This window comes from Coregonus lavaretus (assembly GCF_964263955.1).
Source record: "Coregonus lavaretus genome assembly, chromosome: 37".
In the NCBI taxonomy this organism is placed as follows: Eukaryota; Metazoa; Chordata; class Actinopteri; order Salmoniformes; family Salmonidae; genus Coregonus; species Coregonus lavaretus.
The window spans coordinates 26,792,845-26,807,195 of record NC_140024.1 but is presented as its reverse complement, the minus strand read 5'-3'; the positions used below and the strand labels follow the sequence as shown (position 1 = coordinate 26,807,195).

At 41.8% G+C, this 14,351-nt stretch overlaps 2 protein-coding genes across 2 annotated transcripts; both read left to right on the top strand.

Moving 5' to 3' along the window:
- The first annotated feature begins 418 nt into the window (after positions 1 to 418).
- pdcd7 (programmed cell death 7) lies at positions 419 to 12,895 on the top strand. The gene is made up of 5 exons (XM_084154202.1): positions 419 to 1,843; positions 10,756 to 10,894; positions 11,102 to 11,332; positions 11,636 to 11,723; positions 12,029 to 12,895. The coding sequence occupies exons 1-5, from the start codon at positions 539 to 541 to the stop codon at positions 12,165 to 12,167; spliced, it is 1,902 nt and encodes a 633-aa protein (XP_084010328.1). The 5' UTR covers positions 419 to 538; the 3' UTR covers positions 12,168 to 12,895.
- On the top strand, positions 4,112 to 7,845 carry LOC311111467 (uncharacterized protein). Its single transcript, XM_084154201.1, has 6 exons — positions 4,112 to 4,564; positions 4,681 to 4,814; positions 5,732 to 5,879; positions 5,975 to 6,223; positions 6,331 to 6,601; positions 6,922 to 7,845. Exons 1-6 carry the CDS (start codon positions 4,179 to 4,181, stop codon positions 7,117 to 7,119), a joined length of 1,386 nt encoding a protein of 461 aa, XP_084010327.1. The 5' UTR covers positions 4,112 to 4,178; the 3' UTR covers positions 7,120 to 7,845.
- Positions 12,896 to 14,351: the final 1,456 nt, after the last annotated feature.

Below are 14,351 nucleotides of genomic sequence, written 5' to 3'. Positions count from 1 at the left end.
ACTCTGAATCGTTGCGAAGGACTTTGTCTTGTTTTGTACGCTTTGTACAAAATAATAAAATGCAGGACGACAGGATATTTATAAACGTAGCTCTTTATTAACTAGCTATAACTTGCATGTCCATGTGTCTCTGGCCATGATCATCTTAGAATGACCTCACCATCTGGGTGGTCTTAACCAATCATAGCACAGTATGATATGACAGTATAATGCATCCAATAACAATTCAGTATGCTGACACATATGAATATTACAGACTTCTAAAAAAGCATTTCACTGTAGTCTGCACCCGTTGTATTCGGCGTATGTGACAAATAGAATTTGATTTGATTTGAGGAGAGGTACCCACTCTACCAATTGGGATGCACCCGGTCTTTCGTTCGTTAGAAACACGGATATACGTAGTACTATATCCGGTGTGTGACGTCACCTTTTAAACATGGACGCCCCAAGCTTTCAACAACAGTGTCGTTAGCTAGCTAAATAGATTAGAAAACAACCGAGTTTATTATTTTCCACGGTATCACGCCTCTTGAAAATGGATAAACCAACGTTCCAGTCTACGTTGGGAGGACGGCAGCAGCCCGTTTCTAACACCGGAGGTCCCGAGACGTTTTACCAGAGATCGGGACCTCCATATCTCGGACCGCCGCCGATACAACCACAACCAGTATGTGAAACCTCGTTTCAAAGTAACATGCCGAGTTCAAGTAACGTTGCTGGAGCATTTTGGCCCAGTCAAAACCCTTCCCAATATCTTCCTCCACCGCAACAAGCCCCAGTTAGCGACCAGAGATTCACTCAAAGTCAAGAGTGGACTCCACCTCCACCCGTGTCAGGATATGGCAGTCAACCTCATGGCTTCAGACCCCCCATTCCACAACCACCGCCTAGATTTCAAGGCTATGGACCACCTCATATATCATCCCCGGGATATGGTTTTGATCCGTCGATACCGCCGCCGCCCCTCAACAACCCGGGACTCAGTCAGTTCCCTTCCATGTCTTCACAACCAGTTCCCTTCCACAGTCATCCAAAGCTGGAACACAACACACATGAGCGGAGACCACCAAACTCATGGGTTCAGGGCTACAATGCTGGTGATGCTCAATCGAACATGGGAACTTCAGATTTCCAAAGATCATTTGATCACAATCCAGCGTACCCTAGCCCCAGTCCACAACACAGTCAGTATGGAAACCCTGATACACGTTTTAGACCAAAGCATGCAGACAGTGGTTACTCTGAACATCGTAGCAGACCTCTCCTAGCCTCCCCCTCCTTGATTCCGATGGGAAGAGATTTGCAGCGCGACCAAGGTTTCATCAAGCCTATTGCTCCACAGCCGCCAGATGAAGACTCCATTCAGAGGATGCAAGATGAACAGTGGCTGAAACGTTTCTTGAGGAATCGAGAGAGGACAACAGCCAAGACCTCCAAACCGGCGCAACCTCATTCAAAGCAAACACACCCAAAGGTCTCCGTGACTCACATACGAGACACTCTGTATGGTGCCATACAGCTGGTCTCAAAGCTGTCCGAGGCTTGTGAAACGTTGAAGCACAACTTGGAGAATGAGAGCGTCTGGGCGGATTCATACGCCGAGGCAGTGAGTGTGAAAACAGATCTGCAAGAGAAACTCAAGGTCCTTAGTGACCCTGAGTGTGTTGAAAGTCTTAAAAAGAAACTGAGTTCCATCAGTAAGAGAAGGGCCAGGCTACGGCGTGGAAAAGTGGAACAGGAGGATGAGAAACAGAGGGAGGAGGAACGAGTGGCTGAGCGTGAAGCCGCCATCGACAAGTGGAGGATGAAACGTATCCATGAAGTAGAGGAGAAGAAGAGGGTGAGTGAAATGAAAGAGAGCACTGTCAAACTGTGTCTGATCTCTAGCTACCCCTTTCCACCTTCAGACCATAGCCCTCCTGCTTTAAACCTAAAAGTTGCATTTTTTGGTTCTAGCCCAGCACATCTGATTCAACTAAGGAAGGGTTTGATGTTTAGTTGAGAAGCCGAATCGTGCTTGTGCTGGGCTAGAAATAAACTGTGCAACCGTGGTGCTCCCCAGGGACTGGAGATGAGACACACCCTGCTCTAAGTAATGTACATTACACACGTCAGCAGCAGGTGGTGACGTGTTCTTAGTTTTGGTATCAGTGAATTTCAAGACAATCTAACTGTTTTCATTTTGGTTTGACACGTTCATTGGTCAGCTGTTGATTGATGATACACAAATCATGGACACATCTGAATATGCTTTAATGGAAACTGCTTTTTACAGATCAGTTTCCTGTGTGTGTATTTATGCACTGCTCAAAAAAATTAAGGGAACACTTAAACAACACATCCTAGATCTGAATGAATGAAATAATCTTATTAAATACTTTTTCCTTTACATAGTTGAATGTGCTGACAACAAAATCACACAAAAATTATCAATGGAAATCAAATTTATCAACCCATGGAGGTCTGGATTTGGAGTCACCCTCAAAATTAAAGTGGAAAACCACACTACAGGCTGATCCAACTTTGATGTAATGTCCTTAAAACAAGTCAAAATGAGGCTCAGTAGTGTGTGTGGCCTCCACGTGCCTGTATGACCTCCCTACAACGCCTGGGCATGCTCCTGATGAGGTGGCGGATGGTCTCCTGAGGGATCTCCTCCCAGACCTGGACTAAAGCATCCGCCAACTCCTGGACAGTCTGTGGTGCAACGTGGCGTTGGTGGATGGAGCGAGACATGATGTCCCAGATGTGCTCAATTGGATTCAGGTCTGGGGAACGGGCGGTCCATAGCATCAATGCCTTCCTCTCGCAGGAACTGCTGACACAATCCAGCCACATGAGGTCTAACATTGTCTTGCATTAGGAGGAACCCAGGGCCAACCGCACCAGCATATGGTCTCACAAGGGGTCTGAGGATCTCATCTCGGTACCTAATGGCAGTCAGGCTACCTCTGGCGAGCACATGGAGAGCTGTGCGGCCCCCCTAAGAAATGCCACCCCACACCATGACTGACCCACCGCCAAACCGGTCATGCTGGAGGATGTTGCAGGCAGCAGAACGTTCTCCACGGCGTCTCCAGACTCTGTCACGTCTGTCACATGTGCTCAGTGTGAACCTGCTTTCATCTGTGAAGAGCACAGGGCGCCAGTGGCGAATTTGCCAATCTTGGTGGTAAATGCCAAACGTCCTGCACGGTGTTGGGCTGTAAGCACAACCCCCACCTGTGGACGTCGGGCCCTCATACCACCCTCATGGAGTCTGTTCTGACCGTTTGAGCAGACACATGCACATTTGTGGCCTGCTGGAGGTCATTTTGCAGGGCTCTGGCAGTGCTCTTTCTGCTCCTCCTTGCACAAAGGCGGAGGTAGCGGTCCTGCTGCTGGGTTGTTGCCCTCCTACGGCCTTCTCCACGTCTCCTGATGTACTGGCCTGTGTCCTGGTAGCGCCTCCATGCTCTGGACACTACGCTGACAGACACAGCAAACCTTCTTGCCACAGCTCACATTGATGTGCCATCCTGGACGAGCTGCACTACCTGAGCCACTTGTGTGGGTTGTAGACTCCGTCTCATGCTACCACTAGAGTGAAAGCACCGCCAGCATTCAAAAGTGACCAAAACATCAGCCAGAAAGCATAGGAACTGAGAAGTGGTCTGTGGTCACCACCTGCAGAACCACTTCTTTATTGGGGTGTCTTGCTAATTGCCTATAATTTCCACCTGTTGTCTATTCCATTTGCACAACAGCATGTGAAATGTATTGTCAATCAGTGTTGCTTCCTAAGTGAACAGTTTGATTTCACAGAAGTGTGATTGACTTGGAGTTACATTGTGTTGTTTAATATGGAGGACTAAAAGTGCCACAATTAAATAAATAAATACACCATTAAATAATTACTTAAATGTGTCATTAATTAATTCAAATTAGAATTAAATACATAAATGTGTAATTAAATGTATCATTAATTAATTCAAATACCGATTCATTTTATGTAAAATACATATATAATTATTTCACTATTTACATTTACATTTCATGATCCTGCGTTGCAGTGATTCATGAATTACTTAAAACTGTCAAACTGACCCATCAAAGTCAGTGGGCGGGGCTAACGCGAATCTAGTCTGATCCATTGCTTTGGTCTGAAGGAGAGTAGGCCAACCTGGATAGAGACAATGGAGGATCTCCGTGAACTTTCCAGGGAGTTGGTTAGAGACATTTTAAACTTAGCAGAGGATGTAGAAGCAGGACCTGCTGACCCAGAGCATGTAGCTAGTAAAGCAGAGGAACTTATTGAAGTTGTTGGAGTCATTTCCGCACTTTCTGACGAAGATATCGACCACAGAGTGATTGCAAATCTAGAAGAAGTTGTCCACCGCTTCTCTGGTACCAGGGCACTTCAGGCCCAACACACACAGGGACCGGGGCGTTTGGCGTTTGACATACCGAGTGCAGTTCTGGAGCACCAACTTCTTTGTGGAGTTCCCGCAGTTCAAATTGCAGCGATGTTCGGTGTGTCAAAGAGGACCATCAGGAGGCGCATGCAACAATACAGTTTAAGGTATTTACACTAAATTCATGAGTTTTCTGTTTATGAATTGCTGCTCTCATACACTCGGAAAGAATATGACGTTTAAGGTAACATTACTTGATGTTGTGTTTTTCTTGTTTGTACAGAAAGACAGATCTCTATTCAGCTGTGAATGATGAGGAGTTAGACCGTATTGTAAGTGAAATTCACAGAAGTCATCCAAACACCGGCTACAAGCTAATGCGTGGTCACCTGAATGCAAGAGGTGTGCATGTTCCAAGTGAGTAGATAATAATATGGGCATTATTTAAATGTATTTTTAATTTGGAGCTCTGCCCCTTTGAAAGGTGAAGGAAGCCCGCTTATGGAAAGACATCGCCTCTGAGATGTAGAATGTGTAGAAGAAATGTGAAGAGAAACACACATTTCAGGACGGCTGACTTGTATCATCAGGATAGACATGTCCTGTGATTTTTAGCCTCCTGTTTAATAGAGGTGGAACAATATCTGACAGTAATATTCTCAGCTGTCCGGATGTGCCCCTGCTGTAAAGGGTATAATATAATCATAGAAAAGCAAAATATCATAGGAGGCAAAAAATCTCAGGTCATCTCTGTTCGAGCATGTGGTATCTATCTATCTATCTATCTATCTATCTATCTATCTATCTATCTATCTATCTATCTATCTATCTATCTATCTATCTATCTATCTATCTATCTATCTATCTATCTATCTATCTATCTATCTATATATGTGTGTATATATATGTATATGTATATGTGTATATATATGTATATATATGTGTGTATGTATATATATATATATAAATATATATATATATAAATATATGTATGTATGTATATATATGTATGTATATGTATGTATATATATATAAATATATGTATGTATGTATGTATGTATATGTATGTGTGTATATATATATATATATATGTATATGTATATATAATTTTTATATATGTGTATATATATGTGTATGTATGTATGTATATATATATATGTGTGTATGTATGTATATGTACAATATCTGACAGTAAAGTACATTTTTGAAGCTGTGGTGGTTCTGTAATAGTTGACTGTTTTACACACATTATTTATTTTATTATGACACCACTATATCCTCAAAATAAGTAGCCAGTGAGTGTGTGGTTATTCATTTTAAATTCCTCCCCTCAGTCTCAAGACTGCAAGAGTCTTTACGCAGAGTCAATGCAGAGGGAGTCTACATGAGACGTCTGAGGCTGCGTGTATTAAGGCGACGGCAGTATTTTGTTCCTGGCCCAAACTCTTTGTGGCATATAGATGGCCACCATAAGCTTATCAGGTCAGTGATATTAGCAGATAAACAATGCATCTTTCTATATGTTTCATTACAATTGTTATACAATAAAGTTATATTTTTTCATGTGTTTGCAACAGGTGGAGATTTGTTGTCCACGGTGGGGTGGATGGATTCAGTCGTTTAGTGGTCTACCTGACTGTGGCCGGCAATAATAGAGCTCATACGGTCTTACAGAGCTTTATCGCCGCTGTTGAGCAGTATGGGCTGCCATCAAGGGTACGGTCTGACAAAGGGGGGGAGAATGCAGATGTAGCAGAATTCATGATCAGAAGCAGAGGTACCGACAGGAATTCACACATCACAGGCAGAAGTGTCCACAATCAGCGGTAAAGAAATATGTTTGGCAACTAGGCTCACACAACTAACATACTAGTTGAATGTACTTTAGCATATGTCATAAATTAACAATTTCTCAATTTTATCCTAAACACAGAATAGAGAGGATGTGGAGAGATGTTTATGAACATGCCCTGGACCTCTTCTATCAGATCTTTACTTCATTGGAAGATCAGGAGACACTGAATCCAGACAATGAAGTCCATCTTTTCGCTCTGCACCGGATTTTCCTTCCACTGGTTCAGCAAAGCCTCGACTCTTTTCGAGATGCTTGGAACTTCCACGGTCTTAGAACTGAAAGGAATCAGTCACCACAGCAACTCTGGAGAAGTTACAGAGAGCAAGGCCCTGAGGAGGATCCTACTGAGGTTAACAATGAACTTTAAACACTTTCTTAAAATTGTTTCCCCAAAGGAATTATGGGAGAAAAAAATGGTGCTAAATGTGATACTTTAAATGAAACATTTACTATAGATTATTGTCTCTTTAAAATCTCCCGAGCTTTTAAAGATCAACCTGTGAGCTGTAGTTTCTACAGTGCATACTATGCAAAGCTGTATTATTTAAAAAAACTGAATAAGTAACATTTAATTTCTCACTGCCTTGGTGACCAAAAATAACAATCTTGTGTAAGGACATGTCAAACTAGTTTTAAGTACAAGACTGATTATGCTTGTCATCCATTCAGGTTCCTGAAGAATATGGGATCGATTGGAACGGACCTCACTGCCTTCATCGAGGCACTGTGTCAGTCCCCGAGGTTCAGCTGGCCCGTGAGCTCTCAGATGAAGAGGTTGCAATTTTGCCAGCTCCAGGAGTTTCTGTTACTGATGCACTTAGACTATATGTAGAGACTGTGGAAGTGTTATCAAGAATCTTAGACTGATGTCCAACCCATGTTTTTATTTGTTGTGTTAGAACAAGCAAGGAAAAACTGAAAGTTTACTTTCCTTTTAAAAGAAAGGAAAAAAAGCTGTTTCTTTGAAGCTTCCTGTCTCATTATGGTCCACAGAATGACTAACATGAATGCTGTACTGTTAGCACTGAAGGTGCAGAACAGTTTGATTTTAGTAAATGGAAGAAAAAAAAGTAAACTACTGCACAGTGTGTTAATGTTTTCAAAGACACTGAACTTGTGTCAATTCATCTGAACTGTGTATGCATTGACATTAGGGCTGGGCAATATGGAGAAAATCAAATATCACATTTTTGACCTAACACCTTGATGTCGATATTGCAACGATATTGTAAGGTTGACAATTGGTGCATTCACAAAATATCTTCCACATTTAGATTTCGGATAAATAACTATCATATTGTGGATATAATGACTAAGTGGTAAAAGGCAAATAATAGAACAGCTAGAACAGTCTGGTAAGTTCAGAAAATGACATCACTTTACTGTAATGCAGCCTTTGAAACCAGGAAAAGACTAAACTTACCATGTAACGATATTACACTTCTTCAAAATCTAATGGTGCTTTTCCATTACATGGTACCTACTCGCCTCGCCTTGCCTTTTTTGGTTTTCCATTACGAAAAAAAGTACCTGGTACCTATGGAGGACTAAAAGTGCCACAATTAAATAAATAAATACACCATTAAATAATTACTTAAATGTGTCATTAATTAATTAAAATTTGAATTAAATACATAAATGTGTTATTAAATGTGTCATTAATTAATTCAAACTGCACCTCACACAGCGTCTCAACATTGGGGCTAGCAGGACCGAGTCTTCTCTTGATTTTTAGCCGTTGCAATGAAAGTTCTGTTTAACCGTGTAACTAAACCAATGTAGAGGTGAATAGCGCCACCCAGTGTATTGGAATGTGTTCAGTAGCTCTGCATCAATCCATTATCCGGAATTGATTTGTCTTGGCTTGATGCAGAGGGTAACCAATCAGGCGTTAGGTTCCGCCTACCAACTTTTGATGGGTCAGTTTGACAGTTTTAAGTAATTCATGAATCACTGCAACGCAGGACCATGAAATGTAAATGTAAATAGTGAAATTATTATATATGTATTTTACATAAAATGAATCGGTATTTGAATTAATTAATGACACATTTAATAACACATTTATGTATTTAATTCAAATTTGAATTAATTAATGACACATTTAAGTAATTATTTAATGGTGTATTTATTTATTTAATTGTGGCACTTTTAGTCCTCCATAGTTTAAGTGTTCCCTTTATTTTTTTGAGCAGTGTGTGTGTATATATATATATACAGTACCAGTCCAAAGTTTGGACACACCTACTCATTCCAGGGTTTTTCTTTATTTTTACTATTTTCTACATTGTAGAATAATAGTGAAGACATCAAAACTATAACCTAACACATATGGAATCATGTAGTAACCAAAAAAGTGTTAAACAAATGAAAATGTATTTAATATTTGAGATTCTTCAAAGTAGCCACCCTTTGACTTGATGAAAGCTTTGCACACTCTTAGCATTCTCTCAACCAGCTTCATGAGGTAGTCACCTGGAATGCATTTCAATTAACTGGTGTGCTTTGTTAAAAGTTATTTTGTGGAATTTCTTTCCTTCTTAATGCGTTTGAACCAATCAGTTGTGTTGTGACAAGGTAGGGGGGGAATACAGAAGATAGCCCTATTTGGTAAAAGGCAAAGTCCATATTATGGCAAGAACAGCTCAAATAAGCAAAGAGAAACGACAGTCCATCATTACTTTAAGACATGAATGTCAGTCAATCCGCAAAATGTCAAAAACTTTGAACGTTTCTTCTAGTGCTGTCGCAAAAGCCATCAAGCGCTATGATGAAACTGGCTCTCATGCTGACCGCCACAGGAATGGAAGACCCAGAGTTACCTCTGCTGCAGAGGATAAATTCATTAGAGTTACCAGCCTTAGATTGCAGCCCAAATAATTGCTTCACAGAGTTCAAGTAACAGACACATCTCAACATCAACTGTTCAGAGGAGACTGTGTGAATCAGGCCTTCATGGTTGAATTGCTGCAAAGAAACCACTACTAAAGGACACCAATAAGAAGAAGAGACTTGCTTGGGTCAAGAAACACGAGCAATGGACATTAGACCGATGGAAATCTGTCCTTTGGTCTGATGAGTCCAAATGTTAAATGTTTGGTTCCAACCGCCGTGTCTTTGTGTGACGCAGAGAAGGTGAACGGATAATCTCTGCATGTGTAGTTCCCACAGTAAAGCATGGAGGAGGAGGTGTGATGGTGTGCGGGTGCTTTGCTGGTGATACTGTCTGTGATTTATTTAGAATTCAAGGCACACTTAACCAGCATGGCTACCACAGAGCGATACGCCATCTCATCTGGTTTGTGCTTAGTGGGACTACAGGACAATGACCTAACACACCTCCAGGCTGTGCAAGGGCTACATTTCTATAAAAATTAATAAAAACCCTTGAATGAGTAGGTGTGTCCAAACCTTTGACTGGTACTGTGTGTGTGTGTATATATATATATATATATATATATATATATATATATATATATATATATATATATATATACAGTGCTATGAAAAAGTATTTGTCCCCTTTCTAATTTTCTCTACTTTTGCATATTTGTGATACTGAATGTTATCAGATCTTCAACCAAAGCCTAATATTAGATAAAGGGAACATAAGTGAACAAATAACACAACAATTACATATTTATTTCATTTATTTCATAAACAAAGTTATGCAACACCCAATTCCCCTGTGTGAAAAAGTAATTGCCCCCTTACACTCAATAACTGGTTGTGCCACCTTTAGCTGCAATGACTCCAACCAAATGCTTCCTGTAGTTGTTGATCAGTCTCTCACGTCGCTGTGGAGGAATTTTGGCCCACTCTTCCATGCAGAACTGCTTTAACTCAGCGACGTGTGGGTTTTCAAGCATGAACTGCTCGTTTCAAGTCCTGCCACAACATCTCAATTGGGATTAGGTCTGGACTTTGACTAGGCCATTCCAAAACTTCCAATTAGTTGCTTTTTAGCAATTTTCATGTAGACTTGATTGTGTGTTTTGGATCATTGTCTTGCTGCATGACCCAGCTGCGCTTCAGCTTCAGCTCACAGACGGATGGTCTGACATTCTCCTGTAGAATTCTCTGATACAGAGCAGAATTCATGGTTCCTTCTATTAAGGCAAGTCGTCCAGGTCCTGAGGCAGCAAAGCATCCCCAAACCATCACACCACCACCACCATGCTTGACCTTTGGTATGATGTTCTTACTGTGGAATGCAGTGTTTGGTTTGAAATAAATATGTAATTGTTGTGTTATTTGTTCACTTATGTTCCCTTTATCTAATATTAGATTTTGAAGATCTGATAACATTCAGTATCACAAATATGCAAAAGTAGAGAAAATTAGAAAGGGGGCAAATACTTTTTCATAGCACTGTAATATATATATATATATATATATATATATATAATTATAATTTTATTTTTTCCCTGTATTGATTTGACACAGACTATGAACACAGTGCTTCTGTTATCTATATATTTTTGTGTTCCTCTCCCCCATCAGGAGCAAGAGCTGAAGCTGGCTGCGGACACGGTGCTCTGCGAGGTGAGGAAGAAGCAGGCAGATGCCAAGAGGATGCTGGACATCCTCAGGTCACTGGAGAAGCTACGCAAACTCAGGAAGGAGGCAGCCTCCAGGAAAGGTAAGGAGATGGAGCACTGTAATGATGGAACAGTTTCTCTTCATAACTTTTGTCTAGCCAACTGCTCTTCACCTTCACAACAACCATAGTCAAAAGTCTCTGTTCTCATTGAACACATTCAAGCAGTACCTCCCTGTTTCACTCCATTTTAAAATGTTTTCTGTCAACTGAACATAAACCTATCTCTCTGTTTGTGTGTGCTACTAGGGATCTTCCCGGAGCAGGAAGCCGACCAGGCATTTGACGGGCTGGTGGAGCGCCTGCGGGCGCTGATCAGGAAGAGGACGGGGGTGTACGGGGCAGAGGAGAACGCCCTGCGGGTGATGCTGGAAAGCGAGCAGGAGGAGGAGCGCAAGAGGGACCTGGAGAAACGACAAAGGAAGGAGAGGGAGAGGCTACTGCAGAGGAAACGAGAGATGGATAGCATGCTCTTTGGAGGTAATTAGAAACCGTATAAAGACTGGTGGTTTTTCCTAAAAGGAGAGTTGGGACCCATTTTCATGTTGTAGACGGTTTATTTTGGGGTCGTGGAAAGAAACATTATTTTGTTAATTGGAGCACAACAATTCAGAAGGTATTAGGTTGGTCATCTCATGGCACACAACGTTTCTGAACCACTAGTAAATAAGAGGAAACAGACACAGCATTTTGAGATTGTTGTGTGATTTATAAGTTAATATCTGAATAACCATTTATCTTCTTAAAGTGACTGTTCTCCACTCATCCCCTCCTCTCCTCCAGATGAGATGCCTCCTGACCACCCCCTACAGCCCTTCAGAGAGTACTACACACAGGCAGAGCACTCACTACCAGCCTTGATACAGATAAGGTCTGTGTCACACAAGCATTTTTACTAAACTTCCCCGTGTTAGAGGAGATTTACATCCACTAAGGCCCTGTTCAAATACTTTAGGACTGCACCCATCCTTCCTTTCCTCCTTCCTTCCTTGTTTCCTTCCTTCATTATATGTGTATGTCAAGTGTATAAAACGGCTCCACCAATGTTTTCACTGTTAAAGCATATCTAACCAGTGATATTTAACCAGTCATTAAATCAAGGGAGGAAGGATGCATGCACTTTTAAAGTACTTCAGTATCCTATGTTTTGGCTCACCTGCTGTGCTTCTCCTCCAGGAGAGAGTGGGACCTCTTTCTGGTCTCAGTGGACCACCCAGACGGCACCGCGGTCCCCCAGGACTGGGTCTTACCACAACGCCCCACAGACGAGATTTGGGCCACAGCCCTGGACCGAGGGGACTGCTTCGGACCCTGACTGACACCCATATGGGCTCTGGAAAGGACTTGTGATTCGCTAGCAGTGTATTCAGCAAGTTACTGCAATAAGATCTGCTGGAGACAAGCAAAACAGAAGAGCGAAATTTACTTTTGTTTTTTGTTTATTTCTGATTGCTATTCATGGAATGTCCACATGTGACAAATTGGCTTTCGTAGGGTATTTCTACCCTGACAAAAAATTATAATATTGTTCTTCAAAAAAATCCTGGTGATCCTTTTTTCTGTTTATTTTTTATGGTTTTCTTTAAGGATTTCTAAATCAGTTCTTACTTTTACAAACAGCTATTTGGAAGTTACTCTCTCCAACTGACATTTGACTGAATTGAAATCCTATTTATCATGAATCCCGGATTTTCTGAAGTCAATTGTACTATTTTAACATGAAATGGGCCAGTAAAAGGTATTTTTTTCTGCCTGCCTGCCGTACCAGATTTTTGTCCATGGTCAGTTGGTGTCACAGCTACAGTACACTAAACACAGTTGAGCTAAACGTGTCTTACAGAGGAGGGTACTTAGTGACGTCACACTGTCTGTCTGGCTCTTGCTGACCTCCTGTTTCTCTCTGTCTACCTTTTGTTTACCACCTCTACACAGAATGAGTGTACCTAGAAACTCTTAACACCCTGGCCTGCCAAGGAAGGAAGGAATGGAAGGATTACTCTTCTCCTTGTTGTCCTTCTCATTGATTAAACCAATTGGATACCCAGTTGAATGTGTAGGACATTTGACACTGTAACATCAGACATGTTTTTGGAGTCACAAGCTCAGAGGGAAAACTAACCTGCACACCTCTCCAATACAGAGACAGATACAGATAGATACAGTGGGGGGGGAAAAGTATTTAGTCAGCCACCAATTGTGCAGGTTCTCCCACTTAAAAAGATGAGAGAGGCCTGTAATTTTCATCATAGGTACACGTGAACTATGACAGACAAAATGAGAATTTTTTTTCCAGAAAATCACATTGTAGGATTTGTAATGAATTTATTTGCAAATTATGGTGGAAAATAAGTATTTGGTCAATAACAAAAGTTTCTCAATACTTTGTTATATACCCTTTGTTGGCAATGACACAGGTCAAACGTTTTCTGTAAGTCTTCACAAGGTTTTCACACACTGTTGCTGGTATTTTGGCCCATTCCTCCATGCAGATCTCCTCTAGAGCAGTGATGTTTTGGGGCTGTCGCTGGGCAACACAGACTTTCAACTCCCTCCAAAGATTTTCTATGGGGTTGAGATCTGGAGACTGGCTAGGCCACTCCAGGACCTTGAAATGCTTCTTACGAAGCCACTCCTTCGTTGCCCGGGCGGTGTGTTTGGGATCATTGTCATGCTGAAAGACCCAGCCACGTTTCATCTTCAATGCCCTTGCTGATGGAAGGAGGTTTTCACTCAAAATCTCACGATACATGGCCCCATTCATTCTTTCCTTTACACGGATCAGTCGTCCTGGTCCCTTTGCATAAAAACAGCCCCAAAGCATGATGTTTCCACCCCCATGCTTCACAGTAGGTATGGTGTTCTTTGGATGCAACTCAGCATTCTTTGTCCTCCAAACACGACGAGTTGAGTTTTTACCAAAAAGTTATATTTTGGTTTCATCTGACCATATGACATTCTCCCAATCCTCTTCTGGATCATCCAAATGCACTCTAGCAAACTTCAGACGGACATGTACTGGCTTAAGCAGGGGGACACGTCTAGCACTGCAGGATTTGAGTCCCTGGCGGCGTAGTGTGTTACTGATGGTAGGCTTTGTTACTTTGGTCCCAGCTCTCTGCAGGTCATTCACTAGGTCCCCCCGTGTGGTTCTGGGATTTTTGCTCACCGTTCTTGTGATCATTTTGACCCCACGGGGTGAGATCTTGCGTGGAGCCCCAGATCGAGGGAGATTATCAGTGGTCTTGTATGTCTTCCATTTCCTAATCATTTCTCCCACAGCTGCTTACCTATTGCAGATTCAGTCTTCCCAGCCTGGTGCAGGTCTACAATTTTGTTTCTGGTGTCCTTTGACAGCTCTTTGGTCTTGGCCATAGTGGAGTTTGGAGTGTGACTGTTTGAGGTTGTGGACAGGTGTCTTTTATACTGATAACAAGTTCAAACAGGTGCCATTAATACAGGTAACGAGTGGAGGACAGAGGAGCCTCTTAAAGAAGAAGTT